At 45.9% G+C, this 14,877-nt stretch overlaps 1 protein-coding gene across 3 annotated transcripts in view; it reads right to left on the minus strand.

Annotated features, from left to right (window-relative positions):
- Positions 1 to 13,238, minus strand: part of XPR1 (xenotropic and polytropic retrovirus receptor 1) — a 109,769-nt gene extending 96,531 nt beyond the window's left edge. For all 3 annotated transcript variants that reach the window (XR_015773335.1, XM_014257574.2, XM_005528693.3), the window contains exons 1-2: positions 13,122 to 13,238; positions 6,192 to 6,243 (exon numbers count right to left, since the gene is read on the minus strand). Coding sequence is in view for 2 of the 3 variants with exons in the window: in XM_014257574.2 (XP_014113049.1) it covers positions 6,192 to 6,243; positions 13,122 to 13,190 (121 nt within the window). In the remaining variant the exon portion in view is untranslated. The remainder of the gene's footprint in view (positions 1 to 6,191; positions 6,244 to 13,121) is intronic.
- Positions 13,239 to 14,877: the final 1,639 nt, after the last annotated feature.

A 14,877-nucleotide genomic window follows, 5' to 3' on the forward strand; every position in this document is an offset into this window, starting at 1 on the left:
ACACCAGCCAGCCCTGAATGTACTCTCACACCACAGCTTCAGAACCTGTGGTCTACAGGACAGTAATGACATCAAACCTTGTATTGGCTGCTTGTCTCCACAACCAACAAATCACCTTCAATCACTCAATCACTACTCACTAGCCTGGGGATAGACTTTCTAGCAGAGCCTGTTGCGTTAGTAATGGTTTTAATGTGAAAGAGGGTCACTTTAGATTACACATAAGGAAGATGTTTCTTACACAGTGAGGGTGGGGAAACCCTGGTACAGAGAAGTTGTGGCTGCCCCATCCCTGAAACTGCTCAAGGCCAGGCTGGACACAGCCTGGAGCAACCTGGTCTAGTGTTTTACTAATTTAATTTACTAATTTTACTAATTAATTTACTAATTTTATACTAATTTAGTACAGATGTTGCTCATGTGGAAGGATGGTGCAGGTTTCATCAGGGGATTGCCTCATAAAAAGATGAGGAGCATCTGGAAGAATAACACTGTCTAGTGGAAGGTGTCCCTGCCCATGGCAGGAGGGCTGGACTAGATGACCTTTATAGGTCCCTTCCAAGCCAAACCACTCCCTGATTCCACCCTGTGACTCCAGCTCTGTGCCTAACCTGACTTTTATTCTACATCCATGTTACTCTCATTACTGGTTAAGCACAATTCAGCTTCTTGGTGCTCATCACCCAGGAGGAAGTCGCTGTACCAGCGGCATGGGCGGGTGTGCTCTGCTCTGAAGGCACAGAAAGTGGCAGGGCTTGGTACAAAGCAGTCTCTGTGCTGCCTTGCTGTGAGCACTGAACCGCTTCTGACAGCAAAATGACTTCTACATGATCGGTACTCCACGTTTTCACTCAGGCATCTGTGCTCCAAATATTTTAGTGAGCATCCAGCTGTTCTCTCTGGACCCTACTCCAACCATATGCACTGTTTACCTTTCAAATTTTATTGCTCCAAGGGAAGAGAAACCAGACATCATCTCCTTCTCTAAATGCTGGTATGCTGCCAAGTTCTCCTCCTGTCCACCGTTTGCACACTCTGGGAGCTAACGTTTTCCACAAGCCCAATAACCTATTTTTCTACAGCTAATGCAATACCTGGCATCACATCTCCAGCTGAGAAGGGGATTGTCATGGGACTGTAATTTTTTTTTGTTAGTTTACATACTAATTATAAATACAGAGGCCTACAGACTGAATTATAGCCTAGACAGAATCAAGGAGCTGCATCTGGGGTGTAGGACACCAACCCATTGTCCTCATGGGTGTGTGACAACATGCTGAAATAAAGACAAAGCATTAATCTCTTTATGGCTGCTTCTGATGTGCAGCACTTCTGTTGAAGACTCTTTTAAGCCTTAAGCATTCCCATGTAAACAAAACCTCAAGCCGCTACAAAGTAAGCTTGTGCAATTGGAAATAAATGTTTATTTTGAAATAAAAAGAAGACATCTGCATATACACAGACAAATCTTAAGCCTTTGATCAACCCTACAAAGCATGTCTGCATGTAACAAAAACTGTCAGGCTCATAACTTCCTCTGGAAAGAAAAAGAATGTGATGTCCCACACCCTACTTATTCACCAAGATTATTTATCCCCCTAAAGAATACTGTTTTGTTTATTCAGTAACACAAATAAATCCAAACTAAAGATCTGTAGCTGTCAGTTAACGGGGCAAGTGCTTTTCGAATGAAAGCAGAAACAAGGGTGGAATAACATGGGACAGGCTGCCAGTGCTGGCACTCTCAGAATGTCCCAAACTTGCACCTCTTGCTTCCCTAATCCATCAAGAGTAAACAAGCGACCACAAAGATTACGGGCCCCAGTAGAGGATATCTGTCACCACTAAAGCTTTTCCCCTACCAATTAATGTTGTTTTAACACCAGCTCTTACATTTGGGTTTGAATTCTGCCCTAGAACATCTGTACTCCCCACTCCTACCCCAATACACCATTCCATCCCCACAGAATCAGTGTGATCCTTGTTTGAAAGGTGCCACTGGAACTGGGGATTTGGTTTAAGTAATTTCCAGAATAAGAGGATACAACAGGACGCTCTTGTACCATCTGATATTTCAACAATAATATTTGTTTACGCAAGTATTAAAGGGAGGATAAATTTAAATATCTGGAAGGCAAATATTCTAGGAAATAATATTTAGAGTGGCCCCTGTCCATTCAAGCAGATAATGAGGATGAATAATTTACAGCTGCACTTTCCTGTCCGCAGCATCGTAAGGAGCTTGGGGAGATGCCAACACATCTGCTCACCAAGTGGAATAATCAGGAGCACTCCAAGCAAGAGTGGTCCAGTAACCTGTTTTACTTAGGTGTCAAATGGAAGAGGAAGCAGTGGGAGGACAAGGAAACAACAACAGAATAAAACAAAACCAAAAGGAAAAAAAAAACAAAGAAAAAGAAAACCAAAACAGCACACTCCCAGTGAGGTCAGAATTTCATGCTTTTGCTACGCTCAGGTTTTGCCTCTATATCATCACAGATTCTTGCTAAAGGTATCTTAGGGTCAAAAAAGGTTGCCTGGTCCGGCACACTTGCAATCAGGCCTTTCTGCCATGCCACAGGAACTCAGGAGCCGTGAATGATATCCTGGGAGCAGCATCCACTCACCCTCCTTGTTCCAGTGACAGCAAGCAGAACACCCCAAACAGCTAAGGAAGCAAACACGCTCCAGAGAACTCACCAGAAAGCCAAGAAAGTCTCATCATACAGCTGGGAATCCAGCATGGTTTGATACCTTTTCCAGTGATGTGCAAGGGATTGAATTAACAGACTGAACACTAATTTAGTACAGATGTTGCTCAGGTGGAAGGATGGTGCAGGTTTCATCAGGGGATTGCCTTGTAAAAAGATGAGGAGCATCTGGAGGAATAACACTGGCATATAAAAACTGTCATTACAAAGGGGACAGATGGATGGAAAAAAAAAAAAGTATCTTTGAACAGATTAAAGAAATCTATGTGTACAGCTAGGAACTGCCAGAAATGACATGCTACAGTCTGGAATAACTCACATGGAACACAGGGAGCCACAGCACCTTGTAATTGTGTGAGGGGGCAGCTATAAACAACCTCTTCCACTTATACAGCCTGGATTGGTTTTGCTTATCTACCTCTACAAGGCTTTTTGTTAAAAATCACAGCCTGTATATTACCCAAAAAATAGGAAAAAGCAGATAGACATGGGTGTGATTCAATGTAGCACAGTGAGAAGGGTCACCATATATCCACAGAATAAACTGCACAATTTGGAGCCAAGATCCTCTTCCCAGCAGCACTTTGTCCACTAAAGCAGCAAAAGCAACTTTCCCTTGCAGACTTTAAGAGTCATTCTGAAGTTAGCCTTGTTTACCCACCCACAAACAGAAAATGCCTAAATACAAACCCAAAGAAAGCTACTCATGATGGGTGGCTCACCTATTACCTTGCCTTGCCTATTATTTACATGTCTTGGTTGGGTAGCACTTTTTTTAGTTGTTATAAAGAATTTCCAAAGTGCTTTCAGCATTCCACTAAGCAATAGGAAGCATTTCTGTCTACACACAAATTTTACTGACTTAGTAAGCAGCCTGCAGCAGAAAATGAAGAAATTCATTCACAAATGCCAGATCACACATGCAGCCGAGCAGAATAAGAACCAGGAACAGCTTCAGCTTTGCTGAACAAAACTCCCTTGTCTTCCCAATCCAATATATTATCCAAAGATTAGCTTACAATTCATGCAAGGTAAATCAAAGCCAACTCTGGAGCTCTGCAGCGTGTCTGTGATCAACGAGATCAATTAGCAAATGGATTTTAGTTAGACCAGTCTAAAATGAGATTACATTAGGCTCATACTGGGAGGCTGGGTTTCAGTAGCACAGCTCTGTAGTTTCTGTGCTAAGCTCACAACAACACAGAAGTATCCATTGCAAAATCCATATTAAACTGGAAATATGCAGGCCAACAGCCAGCCCCTGACAGCAGCTACTACATTCCCTCTCAAAATTCAAGGAACGTGCTCCATCTCCTCTGATAGGGACTAGAGCAGTGTTCTGGGCACGGTTTGTGTGCAGCCACCTACTAAACCTGGCCTAAACTTTCTATGAACAAATGCAGAAGGGCTTAAAAAAAAAAAAAAAGATGTAAGCAACAGGGATGGAAAAAATGTGAAGCACAAAAGGTGAAGGAATTAGTGTAACTGCCCTCAATTAAGGGTGGGTCAGGCAGACAGACTTCAATAAAAGTGGTTTAAAACACTGTGGATTATATTCTCTGCTGTATAGAGGAAAAGACCCAACCCCTCCAGAAATGAACAGAACATTGTTCTACTGATGGAAACTGTCTTAGTTGCTTAGTTGGTTTTTAAAGCATCAAAGGAGGCAGAAGCACAAGTTAAAATTCTAACAGTGTTTAATAGAGCATAAATATAATGTCATTTCATTCACCTCCTCTTTCTTTGCCAAATCTGTTTACACACAAACATCACAGCACATTACAGAACACCACTGTAACACAAGCACTGAAATTAAAGAAATCAAAATGCTGAATTTACAACGAGCAACTCAAGCCCACCTTGAAACCCTAGATAACCCTAGCCAAGCCCAGGAATTCCCATTCCAGCATCAGACTACAAACTTCCATTAGCACAGACACCATTTGCTCACACTGTCAATAATAAACCAATGGACAGAAGAGAGGAAATAAAAAAAAAAAGGTCTTATAATTGCTGCAATCTCCCATAAAAATATTGCTGGATTTTCAATAACATTAGTAAATTGTCTTTAAAAGTTACAGTAGTCAGTTTGGCCTACACAGAAAACTTCAGTTCCTCTTAGTCTTATTCTGTTGGGGAGAAAGGTTTGTGGGTGGGTTTTATGCGATTTTGCTACTTTAAAATAATAAAACAAGACTTTCCTCTTTGCCAGTGTATGCTGAGTTTTCCAAAGATAACCCATAGATTTTGGATTATAGGACCATATTCTTTAGAAACCTAGTTCTAGGACCTGTACTTTAGAGAAGTCTGACTCTTTTAACAAAATTTGCAGGATAAGTTGAGTGAGCTACTAACAGTCAGATTAAATTTAAAAATTACACCTGCCTGAGCATTGCTTCCACAAAGTTTTCAGCTTGAAATGCACCTCTGAAGAGTTTAAGGACAGACTGCCCCATCCTACACACACTCTCTTAATTATTGCAGCTCTGGTTTTAAAATTCTAATTGAAGAGCAGGTGGAGTTAAATTAAAAAAAAAAAAAAAAATCACATTTTATTAACTACGTCACACCTCATTTCCCAGTTCTACTCAACAAAAGGAAAGTAATTAATGAACTAACATGAAGAATGACCAGCATTACTGATGTTAGACAGCTGACTTCACCAGGAGCAGCACTTGTTCTCCTTCTCTATAAATATACAAGAAGCCTAGGGCCATGTTCAGAAATTAGTAAAATTAACTCTGCAATCAAAGTGAAAATAATAAATGTAAGGAGGTTATAAAGCAGTTTGAAATCCACATTAAGGGCAAGAAAGTAAGGAGTGAAAAAACACGGAGGCAAAAACTCTTCAGTACTTTAAAGACAACAAAAGGAAGAAAGATACAGAAATTAAAAGGCTCCATTAAGAAATTTTGCACAGATCATCATTTAATTAAACAAACTATTTAAAATGCAGTGAGCTTAAAACTAAACACCTTACTGGAATAACCTAGAGCAGTCAGAGGCGATAAACACATGCAAATAAGAAGAGATACTCATGTCCACATGGGAGAGGCAGCACAGCATTCAGGGAGGAACAGAACAAAAGGATGAGACTCTTCCAGCTCAAATCACCAGTAACAAACCAGGAACCAGTGTCTCTCCAGCACAGCTATCTCCCAGAGTGGCTGGCTCTCACAGGAAAACAAAGCTCTATTCTCAAGCAATGAAGAAAATACTTCCACCACTGAATGACCTTATAAGCAAGAGGAATCCAGCTGTTGCTGTCTCAAACTATACAAAGACATTTATTGTCCCAATGAAAGAGGACAAAGGGTTCTAACAATCAGAAATAGCACGCAGGCTGTGAAAGGCCAGGCATTTGCCCATCAGGATATTAAGTTTACCAATTTAGGAGGACTGAGGACAGAAAAGTAGCAGGACTACGTGTCCAGCACCCGGTGCCAAGAAAAACACAACTGTGGGTTACAATTTGCTTACCTTCTATAGAAGGGGCCTGGTCCACAGCTGCATATAGCATCTCTTTCAAAGCCTGCAAGGGAGAAGCACAGAACAAGGAACACAGTTAATATTAAGAGGTAAAAAAAAAAAAAAATTACACTGTTTTGATACACCTGTTTGAAAACAAAAGCAATTAAAACCCTTTTATCTTTCAGACTGGCACAGAAAGCTATGGTACGTGATGTCAAGGCTATCACACATATTTCTGTTCACAAGTGAAACAGGTTCATGTTTACTGACTGCTTTGTCTAAAACCTGTTATCTTACTAATCTATAAAATTTATTCCAACCATACATTTCAACATCTTCCCTCAGAAAAATGTTTCCCAGTCGGTAGGATGCTAAAGGCTTTACATTAAAAAAATGAAGAAATAACAAGAAAACCTGAAGTGTTGCGTGACACAGTGGAGTTTGTCAAGGCAAATGGAGGAAAAGCAGCCTCAGGGATTTCTCACCACTGTTATACAGGAGCACAAAACCACACATACATTCTAAAAGCTAAAGACAACATGATGAAGGAGATTATGGAACCAAGGGTGATGGCCTTCTCTAGAGATGGGAACCAAAGGGCAACATTAACACCAGCCAGAATTAATTAATTAATCAGGTTTCAGGTCCTGGAGGCACCATGAGCTACCTTGCAGCTCCTTTCTGGAAGGGCTCTTTCCCAGGCAGTTGTTAAGGTGCTGGTGTTGCTCCAGGCACAGATTAAAGATCTGCTCACTCACATCCCCATGAACTGAATTCAGACCTATGACTGAAGGAATGAGGCGAGTTCAGGGGAGGGTCTCAATGATGATCAGGGGGTTGGAGCATGTCTGCTATGGAGACAGGGTGAGAAAGAGCTGGGGGTGCTCAGCTCCAGGGAGATCTCAGAGCCCCTTCCAGTGCCTAAAGGGGCTCCAAGAGAGCTGGGGAGGGACTTCAGACAACAGCCAGGAATGACAGGACAAGAGAGAATGGATTCAAACTGACAAAGTGCAGGTTTGAATAAAATATTAGGGAAAAAATTCTTCCCTGTGAGGGTGGTAAGGCCCTAACACAGGTTGTCCAGAGAAGCTGTTCCAGTGTCCTGGAAGTGTTCAAGGCCTGGTTGGACAGAGCTTGGAACAAGCTGGTTTAGTGGAAAGTGCCCCTGCCCATAGCAGGGAGTTAGAACAAGATGATCTTAAATCCAACCCAAAACATTCTAGGGTTTTATCAATAACCTGAACCGTAATTTGGGAATTAGAAGCCACAGGAAAAGACCCATTCCTACTGCAAAGTGATTTGCTTACACACACCTCATATCTTAAAGCCCATACTGAACGTATGCCCTCTTCCACCACCACAAAAAAACAAACTTATTCCCTCACTTTTGAGCCCACGGAAATCCAACACAAAAAAGTCATTCAGGTCTTCTTAGTTCCTATCTATTCTGCCTGAATCTCAACATATCCCTTACTTGTATAAACCTGAAAGATAGCAGAAGCAGAGGTGTGTGCCATAGCACCCCAGGACAAAACCTCCCAGCCTAAATGACAAATCACCCAACACCCTCGAGGTAAAAACCACCAGCTCAGCAGCTGGGAACTGAGCACTGTTGTAACACGGTGGTTACCATCCTGTTGGGTAAATACAAGGTCTAAAGGACAAGTCTGTTTATCACAGGATATCCAAGGTGGCTGCTTACACCGGCAGCTCTGGCATCTCTCAAAGGTCTGGCTCCTGAGTCCACAGAGGTCTCAACAAAGGTCACTTGCATAATTGTTTTCCCAACTAAGCCACTGCTGGATGATCCTCATTCCAGCAGCACAGCTCTCCTCTACTCTTGGTGCTTTTCTAAAATTCCTCAGGAACACTGGCAACTTCAGTCCCTTTCCCCCATGACTCACCGGTCAGCAGCACATGATCTGCCCCTGCACACCAAGCAGTCAAAAAGTCTTCCTCCTTTTCCATCCCACTCGTCATCCTCACCTACCAGTAACTTTTTCCATGAACCACAACCACATGCCACAGGCTAAACAAACCAAAGAGACAGCAGATTGAAAGTCACTGTAGTAATAACTCATCTCTTAACCCACCCAGAGGTAAACCCAGTGTAATTCCTGTCTCTGGTTTTATCAGTCATTAAAAAAAAAAAAAACCAACAAATTAAAAAGGACAACACTGACAGTCCTGACAGTCCTGCACTAAACAATCTTGAAAGCTGAAGGTGTCAGTCGTCCCAGAGACCTCTCCCCATGCAGACTGACATAGTACAATCTGGCAGCTGCAGGGCAGCAGATTTTGTTACTGCTTTCCTGACCTATATAAGTAAACCAATAACCTGAAAGTGAAAGACTCAGTGCTCCTTCACACCTAAACTATTTAGTCCTCTAGATTACAGAATTTTAGAGCCGATCATTTACAAAAGTTATCCATCACTGTCAATGGGAAACACTTAGGAATTACTCTTCCTGCCCTCAAACTAAATAAAATGGGTTATTTCCCTGCTTTAGACTGTGCCAGTGCTACAACTCACACAATCAGTAAACTTGTGGAAATACATATGAGAGAACAAAAAAAAAAAAAAAAAAAAAAAAGGCAAAAAAAGAAAACACTTGAAAATGCAACCATCAGACCCTAACAGTGAACAAAATCAAGGACAAAAACCTTAAAACACTCAAAAAACCCTACTGTTTTAAAAGGAGTCTTTCAAACCACTTCTGCTCCTCTAAGCTCGTCCGCTAACAGCCCGAAGGACAAATAGTGAAATAGCACAACAGATTTGTGTCAGGAGGTGGCAAGCCTGGGTGTGAACTGCCTATCATGAAGCTGGGTTTGACGAGCAGAATTGGCCACCTCCCAAAAACTGAAAGCCTGTTTCTTCAAGAGAGACTCTGAAGGCAAGCAGGCAACCTCAGCTATCAGTTTCCTCTCCCCCCACCTACTTCCTGCTGCAGGTGGTGTCTGGGAGAAATGATGCCTAAAACTCAGCAACCTGTTTCTCTTCTGCAGCAGCAAAAGGACTTAAAAAACCTGGGATCTCCCTCAAAGGGAAGGGAGGTCACCTGCTCACACCTTTACCCATCTCTCCCATGAACTTTGCACCTGTAATAACTGTTCTGCTCCTCCTCCCTCCCCAGCTGCTGCAATTTCAAAGGTATTATGTACTTTATCTATAAAAATGCCACCAGATTTCTGCAGAGAAACAAATTCAGGCCAGATTAACTGCAACCAAACAGCCATCTGGCAACTGTGCAAGTGAGTTGTACAGTTCCATCAGCTGGACGTGCAGACACACACATTTAAAAGTCTGAGCAGGCAGAGCTATGTTCTCCTCCTGAAAGCGATCCAAGAGAGGGAGACGAGAGCAAAGGAACCCAGGAGGGTTTGTGGATAAACAGGACTAACAACCCCAGTATTTCACTGCATCAAAAATGATCATTATATGCAGCAGAGCACTCTCAGCCAAAAAAAAAAGCAGCATCAGCTGAAATCCATGCGAGAGTTACCTGAATTTTTTCAGTACTGACTATGTGGAAACGAGAATTCAGTTGTCTGACACAAAAAAGTTGGGATTTTGTTTGTTTTCATGCTTTTCCTGTTTTCCATTTTTCCTGTTTTCATAGTTTTCCAAAAGAACTGAAGGGTAAATGAATGGCACAAAACTTTTAAGGCAAAATGGCCATAGTTTGACAGGCTAGGAAAATGTGATTCACTTTACAGAAGAAAATACACTGCCAGATCCCCTAAAACAAGGTGAGCAAACCTTTTCACTGCTGCTGCCAGGGTAAGGCACACCCACATCATTTCATGCAATCTTTAGAAGGGAAATTTGGAATGGAAAGCCAAATCAAGTCAATCAAGGTTTGTGTAAATATGAGTAGCATTCATTGCCATTTTCCCTCTTTTCTGTAAGCCAAGTGCTCCTTCTCAAAAAGCAGATGTACAGTAATGGTCACTGCAGAGCTTTTGCTGAAAGAAAATAAGAATCTAAGTCACACCTATTAAAATATATCTTACTTTTGCCTGTTAAAAGAAAATTAATGGATTTTTCTCTCCCTAAAGCTCTCACCCTGACTACCAGCCCCTAAACCCTGGCAACTTCCATACTTCCTGCAAGCACACTTAGAATACTTAAACTGAATATTTTTGGAGGGAAAGAGCATGTTAATGGTAATAAGTTTTGAGGACTGTCAGTTGTTGAAGACCACCTGAAAGTGAAACTACATTTTTAGGTATTAAAAACACAACGATCTCATTCCTCTTTCTGATGTTATCACCAACAGATTACACCTGGTCTGACTGGCAAAGCTCCCCCAGGTACACTCACTCCAAACCCCATCCAAGGATCTCACAGGTTACCTGGCTCCTGCCACACTCCAGGAATCCAATGAAAATAACTACAAATACCAGAGCAGAAAATTAAGAAGAGGGCATGTAAGCTTTACAATACAGAACATCTTGGAGGAAGCAATTTTTACATCATCTTTTAGTCCTTTCATGAGGAACAGCTTCAAACTGAAAGAGAGCAGGGTTACATCAGATATTATGCAAAAAATCTTCCCTGAGGGTGGGGAGGCCCTGGCACAGGTTGCCAAGAGAAGCTGTGGCTGCCACATCCCTGGGAGTGTCCAAGGCCAGGCTGGATGGGGTTTGGAGCACCCTGGGATAGTGGAAGCTGTCCCTGCCCATGGCAGGGGATGGTACAAGAGGATTTTCAAGGTCCCTTCCAACCTAAACCATTCCAGAATTGTGTCATCTTAAAGGTGACGTGCTGGAAACAGGAAGAATTTTTTCAGAGTTAAAAACCTACCCGGGAAGATCCCTCACTCTGAAAGGGTGGTTCCCGCTTTAATTAAGACGGAAAAGATAGAAACTGTGAGGTGAAGAAACATTATAACACTATTAAATATACAAATAGTGTTTTAAAATGTTACTGTGACACCTTCTGTGAGCAGCGCAGCACACAAGTAACACAAGGCGAAGTTTTAACCTCAGATTCGCTAAATGCCTGGGAATTTTTCTGGACAAAGGAGGGCTGGGTGCTTTTTGCCTCGGAAATAATCAACAAGTAAACGGAGGTAGTGCTGGGCTTTTATGCACTGCACCCACACGACCACCAGTTACTGAATAATAAATGCCAGGTTATTCCATCACTGTAAAATGCATGAGCAGGAGGCTGACTCACATCTAGCCAGCTGCAACAAGGCAAACAAAGAGTTTGAAAGTTGTTACTGAAAGGGAGGGTGAGGTTTGTGTTTTCGTTCGCCCCACATTAAGCTGTCTATCCTAGGAGGAGATTCCTTGTGATTAGAAAGAGTAACAACTTGAAGGAAGTTTTTACTGAAATCTACATTTTAAACTGGGATGGAGGAAGGGAGGATGACATAATAATAGTGCCCCAGTTAAAACAGCTGAAAATTAACCTCCTGTAATGAAAACAGTGGCAGAGGAGCAGCGGAGCTCTTCACACATTAATCGAGGTGTTGTAGTTCACTGGGTCTCCTTACCCTCTTACCCCCAGATCTTTCACCCTTTCATTTCCCCCTTGCCTTCCCCTCCAACCCACCTCCAAAGCTGCTCTTGGGAAGATATCCAAGTTTTCTGTTTCCAGGAACAGAAGACAACTCTCACAGGGATAACCCATCAGAGACATGATGCAGAACTGGCCCTTTATTTTATCAAGACAATGGTTTTCCTCCTCCTCAAAGACTGATGGCATTATTTGGCCATCTAGCTCTCCACATAACTCAAGGAGATCACAATATTGTTGTAAAGCCAATTCCAACTGCAGTTTTTATTTAAACATCCGTTCCTCTGCAGTCAGGTAAAGGAAAACAAAGGAAGAGTGAAAAGGGCAGATATAAACTTTTTAAGAATGACATTACAACAAAGCAAGCTAAGATAAATGTGGTTTTCCTTGCAAATGCAGACAGATTAATAGGCATAAGATAAATAAATTGCTATTATAGTCCTAGGGAGAAAATACAGGCCCTCAAACAATAACAAATGTTGCATGGTTTTAAGTGAGTCAAGCAGTCAAGAAGTTTTGCTGATCACGGCTGTCCTATAATCAGCTTTCCGTTGTCTAGATTTAATTATTACTTGTGGAAAAGACGTTGCCGGCACCTGCCACTTTTACTGCTGACACTGAAATAGGAAATGGTTTTACTACAAATAACCACCTCCAGCTCCATCCAGTTCAACCCAAGCCCTGAACCGGTGTGATAAATCTGAAACGGTGCAATCAGCGTGACCTTTAGCAGGCTGGCACAATAAAGCCCAAAAAAAGCTGTATTCTGCAGATAATTCACGATTAATGCAGCACAACTTGGTGCAAACAGTGCTCACAAACGCCCCGACTGGAGTGTGAAACAGCGAGATGCAGAGCCTTACTTAAAAACGATCATAAAACGGGAGTTGATGGGGGTTTGGTGCCTTGTTTTGGGGGGCTCGGGGGAGTTGATGGGGGTTTGGTGCCTTGTTTTGGGGGGCTCGGGGGAGTTGATGGGGGTTTGGTGCCCTGTTTTGGGGGGCTCGGGGGAGCCGAAAGCGGTACCGGTGAGCCCGGCAGGGTGGCCGGAGCTGCCCAGCCCAGCGGGATCGTCCTTGGGAGGCCGGGAGCCTCTCAAAGTCACCGCTGCTCCGCCGCCGGGGCCGGGAACCGGCGCTGGTGCTGAAGCCCCGCCGGGGCTGCGGCGGGGCCGGCGGTGCCCGGGTGTGCCGAGCTCCGCATCGCGCGTGTGCTCCGACCTCTGTCCCCCGGCAAGAGGTTACAGGCGGTAATTAATTCATTAATTAATGGACCGGACAGCCGAGGGGTGCCGGAAATACACACATACAAACACACACACGCTGCCTCTCCATCAGCACCTCCCCGCCGCACGGCGGGCACCGGGAGGCGCGGGGGGCCGGTGCCCGCAGCCCTGCCGGGGGCCGTACCTCATACTGGATGTACTGCTTCCGCCACTCGGGGGTGATGTGCGCCGCGAGGTGCTCGGCGAACTTCATCCTGCCGCTGCCGCCGCCGCCGCCGCCGCCGGCGGGCCGGGGCCGCGCTCGCTCCGCGCCCGCAGAGCCGCCTCGGCGGCGCCTGGCTGCGAACGGGTAGTGGGGGGCGGGGGGGGTCCGCCGCCACCGCACATGGGCCCCCGCCCGCCCGCCCCGCCACTCCTCAGCCCGCCTCGGGCCTCCTCAGCGCCGCCCCGCCGCTGCCGCCGCCTCCTCGGCCGCCGCCGCCGCCATGTTCGCCACCGCCTCCCGCCGTCACCGCCCGGAGCCGACCGGCACCCGCACCGCGGGTCCCCAGCACCCCCCCCCGCCCACCGCCCCGGGGCGGGGCCTGCTCCCGGCACCGCCCCGGCCCCGCCCGCCCCCCCGGCGCCCCCGCCGCGCCGCCGCCCCGGGGTGGGGCCCCCGCCCGGCACCGCCCTGAGGGGAGGCGCAGTTCCCGCGCCGGCCGCCGGGGGGCGCCGCGGGGCGCGCGGGGTTGGGGTCAGGTGAGGGGCGCGGGAGCGACACCCGAGACCCCCGGGATGGCCGCGACAGCCCCCGGGGGAGGGCGGGGCTGCACGGGGAGAGACGGGAACGGGGACGGGGATGGGAACGGGGATGAGAACGGGGACGGGGATGGGGACGGGGATGGACAGGGAAGGGAATGGGATTGGGAAAGGAGTAGGATGGGATGAGATCGGCGTATGATAGGTTGCGAATGGGATGTGATGGAAAGATGAGGTGAAACGGGAAGGGGGTGGGAAGGGGAGAAGTGTAGCAGGGAGAGTGCAGCGCAGGGGGGAAAAGAAGTGGTAGGATGGGGAGGGATCAAAGAGAGGAAAGAGAGAGAACAGGGAGAAAGCGCAGGAAAGAATAAGGATTGAGGGAGGAGGAAAGCTGGGCTGACCAGCCACAAAAGACCAGGAGAAAAGGGAAAGAAAGATAAGAGGGGAAAAGAAATGGGAAGGAGGGGAAAGGGAAAATTTTCCAAAAGTTGCATGATCTCCACCACCTTTGCCCTTGCACTGCCCATCAAAGCAGTGCACATCTGGGCTGGGACAGGGGGAGCAGGGACTCCAGGGCAGCTCTTGGAGCAAACCCAGCCACACGGGGCCGTGTGTGTCCGGAACAGACACTCCTGGGGCTGGGGATTCGGTACCTCCTGGGTCATGGCCTGAAAGACCAAACTGGGAATGGGGTTGCAACCCTTGGTTATCCCGAGGATTCTCAGTGACCCTAACCCTGACCCTCCCCAGTTCCTTCATTTTGGAGATTCGCCGCATTTGGGATTAATTTTGGTTTCCTTCAAGCCTCCCAACCTCCAGCACAACTTCAGGTGGCAGTTCCCAGCTTTTCCCCACCCTCGCAGGGCCGATCCCATCCCCGCACCGCAAGGTCCCTCCCCGGCGGCAGCTGCTGGGGCATCGCTCCCCCTGACACTGCAGAGCTCGTTTGCTGCGGAGATTTATGGGGGTCCTGTGGCAGGCCCGGGTGGGATCCGTGATTTGCGAGGGCTGAGATTCGCCTGGCAGCCACAGCGGCGCTCGCTGATACCATCTCTTAATTACGTTTGCAGCAACCCCTTTAATGCACGCAGCTTTAGTGCCCTTCAGGTGAAACCTCTCGCTCAGCAAGCCTTGCCGGCGCTGACCCCAGCACCAGTGTCACAGCTTGGCTTACATTTCGCAGGTCACCGGCTTTTTCA

This window comes from Pseudopodoces humilis, chromosome 10 (genome assembly GCF_049639895.1).
Source record: "Pseudopodoces humilis isolate 2021_Gansu_Grassland_sample_001 chromosome 10, ASM4963989v1, whole genome shotgun sequence".
Classification (NCBI taxonomy): domain Eukaryota; kingdom Metazoa; phylum Chordata; class Aves; order Passeriformes; family Paridae; genus Pseudopodoces; species Pseudopodoces humilis.